At 46.8% G+C, this 5755-nt stretch overlaps 1 protein-coding gene across 9 annotated transcripts; it reads right to left on the bottom strand.

Moving 5' to 3' along the window:
* Positions 1-106: 106 nt before the first annotated feature.
* Positions 107-3646, bottom strand: trim35-14 (tripartite motif containing 35-14). Of its 9 annotated transcripts, none has more exons than XR_013936499.1 (8): positions 3592-3646; positions 2935-3389; positions 2727-2822; positions 2416-2646; positions 2320-2342; positions 2119-2237; positions 1341-1953; positions 107-960 (listed from the first exon to the last, which is right to left on the bottom strand). XR_013936499.1 is itself a non-coding variant. In XM_080492333.1 (8 exons), exons 2-7 carry the CDS (start codon positions 3355-3357, stop codon positions 1415-1417), a joined length of 1431 nt encoding a protein of 476 aa, XP_080348459.1. In that variant the 5' UTR covers positions 3358-3389; positions 3592-3646; the 3' UTR covers positions 107-960; positions 1370-1414. The 9 variants fall into 9 exon arrangements, 7 of the variants coding, with proteins under 7 accessions (XP_080348459.1, XP_080348457.1, XP_080348460.1 ...); XR_013936500.1 differs by having other exon boundaries at positions 3588-3632; XM_080492333.1 differs by having other exon boundaries at positions 1370-1953.
* Between the last annotated feature and the right edge of the window lie 2109 nt (positions 3647-5755).

Here is a 5755-nt window from a genome sequence, read left to right as displayed (position 1 = left end):
AGGTGAATTTATTCAGAAATCAACACGATTTTACCTTCAGGAGCAAAAACAAGTCAATGTAAAGTCTTGAAATAACCAAAATAAAGACATTTTTGAAAAATACATCTTCTGGATAATGAATTTTTTGTCTTGTCATTTTTTTTTTTTTTTTTTTACACTTGATTGAAGTAAACAGCATTTTCCGTCCCTGCACTCTCAGATAGTATCGTTGGAAAAGTTCATCTCGACTTTGAAGAATGTGGCTTCTTAAAGTCGGGAAAAACTACATGTCATTTGTATTTGGTAACAAAATTCGACCCAGAAAAAAAAGGAAGGAAATGAAGTACCTGGAAGAACCCCCCCACCACACACACACACACACACACACACACAAACACACACACACACATGCAAACTCACTCAAAAACATTAAAAAACTAAACATGAGTTTTTGGCCATTGAACACAAAATTTTCTTCTATTATATTCCACATATATTCCAGCTGTTATAACAAAATATTTCATTCTAAATTAAATCAGAAGTTTAAAATGGATACATTAGTGATTTATTAAAGGTACAGTGTGTTCCATCCGGGCCACTCAGGCTTCAAGCAAAAACTGCATCGTTTTTTTTAAATGAGCAGAGTCTAACTTTATTAGTATGTGAGCATCAAATCTAGAGTCGTCCACATAAACAGGTTATTTCTGCAACCACTGCCACATGTACGACTTTTGAATAAATGATATAAACCTGTGAGTGTTTTATTTTAACAGTGCACCGAAACGCCCCCAAAAATTATGTTTTTACTTCAACAATCAGCTCCAATTTTTTTTTTTTACTTCAACACCAGTTTTTGCCTCCAAAACGATTTTTCGGACACACCTAGGTCGCGTTTTCACAACTTTCCGAAACGTTTTGAAACGAGCAAACGGCAGAAGCATGGAAAACAATGTAGTTAGCATGCCAGGCCACGGGGGGGTGCTGTTTATTTATTCGTTATCGTATAAACGCGAAGAAAGTTTTGCGTTTTTCGACAACGGTGCTTGGAGCCGCTGCAACTTTTTAGAACCGGCTCCCAAAGTGAAACTTTTCTTTTTCACCCCGCAGAGACAGCCGGAGGCTACGGAAAGCCGTTACTTCGCATGCGTGAGTAGTTCTTCGGCTCGTGCGCGAGAAACAAACATGGCGGCCTCCGGAGTGGCATGACTCTAGTTTTATCGTCCATATTGGTAGTATTAGGACATCCAATTCCTCATATGTCAATACGAATGTCGGTTTATAGCGTATTGTTGTTTACGCGCAGGTGACGTTTCATTACAAAAATCAACCAACAGCGCCCCCCCGTGGCTTGGCATGCTTACTGCATTGTTTTCAACGTTTCTGCCATCGCCGGAAAACTTTTCGTCGTGTAAACGAGGCCTCGGAACTTGTGCTTTCACTGAACTCCCTGAAGGGAGACCTCAACCGGCTGGACCGTCAGAGGACACTGCTGACACCCCACCCAGAAGTACGGGTACACCGTCTCGGTGACGCCGTGTTTGAAGGTGTAGATGTGCGTGTTGCTGAGCGCGTCGTAGAAGGACACCCTGCCCTTGTCGCAGTCCAGCTGCACGCTCACCCGCTTCGGGTTGCCCTTCAGGCTCAGCCGTGTCAGCGGCGAGGTGCCGGCGAAGTACATCCTGTGGTAGAAGTACACGCACAGGTAGCCGTTCTTCAGCACCGACGACACCTTCTCTTTCCTCTGGACGGACTCCTTGGCCACGCCCACCACCCACGCCGCGTTGTCCCCCACGTGCACCTCCCAGGCGTGTCTCCCCGACGTGAAGCCCTCGCGGCCCAGCACGGCGGTGTCCGGGTCGAACCTCTCCGGGTTGTCGGGCAGCCGGTCCTTCTTGTCGCTGTCGCAGACGCTGGTGAGGTCGTCCGACAGGTGGAGCCACGGGGCGGCCGAGTTGGGGTCCAGAGTGACGGGGGCTGACGGAGGGGGAAACATGGCACATTTCTAGCTCTGGTTCATTAAGAAACCCCCTCACCCTTGAACCCATACATACATACAAACCAATAAATAAATAAATACACGCAGCCCAACTTTTGTCGGCGAAGGTACAAATCAGGCGAGACGGATTCCACTGAACTCACTGTATTTGACAATTGTCTGCATCTTCTCCCACAGGCGGAACGCCAAAGAGCCCACGTATTTGGCCACGTCCAGGAGTGCTCCCGGGGGCATGACTGGGTCTTCAAATGGACACTGAGCTCTGCACAGAACAGGAGAGGCTCGTGGGTGACTCGCGCTCCGAAAGCAAATAACGACAAAGGTTCGAAACTCTGATCTGATACCTTTCCAGCGTCCCCTTGCATTTCTGTAAAAGAAACAAGCGACTTTAGTGAAGTGGGTGTGTGATTATGCGGTTTGTCGAAGGTTTGCAGACTCGCCTGAAGAACAGGGAGGCCGTCCAAAGCCATCTCCTCCTCTAAAAGTCTGATGGACTCCGTCACGGACGTGATATTTCTTTCCATTTCGTCTATCCTCCGCCTCATCTCCTCCTTCTTCTGCTCCTCCTCCCTCCTCAGAGCGTCCATCTGGGCCTCCTCCTCGGCGTGCAGGAAGCTGTGGAGCTTTTCAAATTCCTCGCGTGTCCGTCTCTCCACGAAGCGAGCTTGGTCCTGAAAGAAATCCCGCTTAGAAGTTGTTATCTGGAAACGATTGTACAGAGTGTGGCGGTAACCAAAGAGGCCCTTCGCACCTGAATGTGGTCCGCCACGCCTTCGTACTCCGTCTTCCTTTTGTCAAAAGTGTCCTTCTTTTCCTTCAGTGAGCTCAGAGCCGACTTCATTTCCTCCTGTGTGATTGAATCGAGAGACAGAAGGAAAGTTTCTCAATATTTGACCTCGTGAGCACATGACATCGCAAAGATCGTCGGCGTTTGACCTCGGAAAAGGCCAAACGTTTACCTTCACGTCCACGACGGCCTCGCCGACGGGACAGCAGTCGTGCTGCTTGTGTTTCCTGGACGTGTGGCACACCACGCAGATGGGCTCCTTGTCGGCCAAGCAGTAGAGCTTGAGCCTCTCCCCGTGGAGGGGACAGATCTCGTCCGGGTCGCAGTACAGGTCCTTGGCCCGGTCCTCCGGGGCCTCGCTCTCGTGCACGCAGGACTCGCACAGGTTCTTCAGGGTGAGGCTGGGCACGGGGTCGTCCACGCTCCGGGACCTGCACACGGGGCAGCTCCGGTTGCTCCCGTGCCGAGACCAGTAGGTCTGCAGGCAGGGTCCGCAGAAGCTGTGGCTGCACTTGAGCACCACCGGCTCTCGGAAGATGTCGCAGCAGATGGGACAAGTGAGGTCCACCTCGTGGAGAGAGAGCCTGCCCGCCATCCCGCCGCCTCCCGGGTCCCTGCTGGACGTCACTGAAAATGAAAGTGGAGCAAAGGTGGAGACATTGATCAGACGCAGGAGAAGCTCTTGTTTACTCCCCACAACCACAACACTGTCCTACGACAATCTTCAAATCCTTCACTGGCCGAGTGTGTGAGAGTGTGTGAGAGTGTGTGTGAGTGTGTGAGAGTCGTCATTAGACATGGGAGAAGAGGAAAAAAAGGACTCACAGACCTCCTGACAGCTGAGCCTCTCACTGAAATACAGCTGACTGCGACTGAGCTTCCTGCTTCCTGTTATGTTGTCGAGTCACTGGGAGGGGGCGGGGCCAACGTTTAACCCTTTACTGGCCGTCCACAGGCCACATGGACGCTTCAGAATGGAAGGAAGAGAGCTCGACCAAAGGAGGTGTTTTATTGATTAATGTTACACTTGTGACGTGTCGGAGGTACAATTTAGTTGTATTTCATAACATCTGTAGATTTTGTGGTATTATTTTGTGGATTTTCCTGCTTTAGTTTATTTTTAGCCTCTTTAGCTATTAAGCTCTTTAGAGCCACTGTAAGTTTCTCTATAGAGCGATTTTGGCTCTACATCTTCTTGTGTTTTTAAATTTTGTGTTTTACTTCTTTCCCCCTCTTTTTTTCCATTTTCTCTATTTTTGTTTTCTATTTTTTTCTTATTTTCTTTTTCTGACTATTTCTTTTTCCCCTTTTTTGTTTCCCCCTTTTATTTCCTTTCCTTCCATTTTCCCTTTTCCTTCTTGTTTTTCCTTTCAGCCATTTTCTTTCCTTTTCTTTTCTCATTTTTAAAAAATCTTTTTCCTTTATTTTTCTCCTTTTTTTCTATTTCTAAAAAGAAAACCAAAACAACCCATACTAACAATATTAGTCTTTTAAGTTGGACCATTTTTCGTGTATTTTGAGTACGTTTTATCTATTTTTATCAATCCCTGCTTTTCTGACTGTTTTAGCCGTTTATTCAGCTGGAGATCGGATCTTTTAAAAAAAATAAAAAAGAAAGAAAAGTGTCTTATCTGCATAACAGAATATAGAATTTTCTGAACGCTTCAGGAGCCACATGTGGCAGCAGGTTGTCCACCCCTGGCCGGCCTCGATGGGTCGTATTGAACCACCTCAAGTGTGTCTCCCATCTTTCACTCGGTGCGCTTGGAGTCCGGCCGTACTCGTCTCGGCGCGTCCTCGTGTCTCCGTCTGATTGAAACCTGATTAAGTGAAAGCAGCAGCGGCTTCACTTGATTGTCTCCGTCAGAGAGCGGCGGCTCCCCGCCGGGCCTGCCCGTCCAGCCCGTCTTCTCGGGGCTCTGATTAGAGCCGCCGACTCCTCACCGCCGCAAATCACTCGGAGCCCTTCGCAGAGGAACAATGCCGCGTACTGTAAGTCATCACTTGCAGGGATCCTCTTACTAACTTTGCATTTTAATGGCGGAGGTCAAGATCTATCTTTAGAAAAGCAGGGGGGGGGGGGAAACAAAACATGATCAGTCTCAGGTGGCGACTAAAGTTCACTGAAACGAGAAATAAAAGTCAACATTTTTAGACTTTGGATGTTAAAATGAGTGGATTTTAAATTCTTAATGGCATAATTGAACATACCCGCTGCTTTATTTACGCTCCATTTGCTTCTATTTACATCCAGTTTGAATCGGAACATTAAAAAGAAATTCTCATGAATGGCAAAAGGCCAAAAAGAGAAGAGAAAGAAAGGAAAAGAGCGAGACGTTTCAAGTGAAAGCAGTAAAGTTTGGCACTTACGCGACCATGTTTTGAAAGCGATGGTCGTTTTCACGTTGGGCCACTAGTGGGTGCTGTTAAGATTTTTAAAAGTTAGAAATAGTGACGCATTTGCTTTATTGGTCAGTCTCGTTAATTTCAGCGCGCTTCATTGTGAGTAAATCAAATCAATCGTTATTGCAGACTCTAAGGTCCATATAAAAACATAGAAAACACATAAAACCAGTGAACACTAGATTAAAAAAAAATGCCACAGAGATTTCTTACACTTGTGTTATTTTAATGAATTTTATGAATTGTTTTAATTCAAACAATGATTTTGCGTCACTTTATAATCTCGGCCTGATCTTACAATCACCTCTTGTCCTCTTTAAATCACGACATGCTTCGTTTTTCCCTGAAGGCCAACGGCAGAGCCTTTGAGCGCCGTCTTGTTTTGACTCCTCTCCGCCACTAGATGTCAGGATATCCCCACGAATGACGAAGCCAGAACCCTAGGCAGGCTTGAGGACTTGATGTGCTGCAGAACTCACTCCAGAATGCGTCGTGTCAAAGAAACCACTCGACAAACACCAAAAAGATATAATCTTCCACTCCCGTGCGACCCGGGCGGTCACTTTGAAGACCACCTGTGTTTCTGAAGC

This window comes from Lipophrys pholis, assembly GCF_963383615.2.
Source record: "Lipophrys pholis genome assembly, chromosome: 22".
NCBI classification, from domain to species: domain Eukaryota; kingdom Metazoa; phylum Chordata; class Actinopteri; order Blenniiformes; family Blenniidae; genus Lipophrys; species Lipophrys pholis.
This window is presented reverse-complemented; position numbering and strand designations above follow the sequence as displayed.

Excerpts from the sequence above, each read along its gene's own strand:
- trim35-14 (XM_080492330.1), bottom strand. The coding sequence starts at position 3,357 with ATGGCGGGCAGGCTCTCTCTCCACGAGGTGGACCTCACTTGTCCCATC. Across the intron at positions 2,238-2,319 it reads TGCAAGGGGACGCTGGAAAG|AGCTCAGTGTCCATTTGAAG; the intron begins GTATCAGATCAG and ends TGTTCTGTGCAG. Across the intron at positions 1,954-2,118 it reads GCAGACAATTGTCAAATACA|CCCCCGTCACTCTGGACCCC; the intron begins GTGAGTTCAGTG and ends CCCCTCCGTCAG.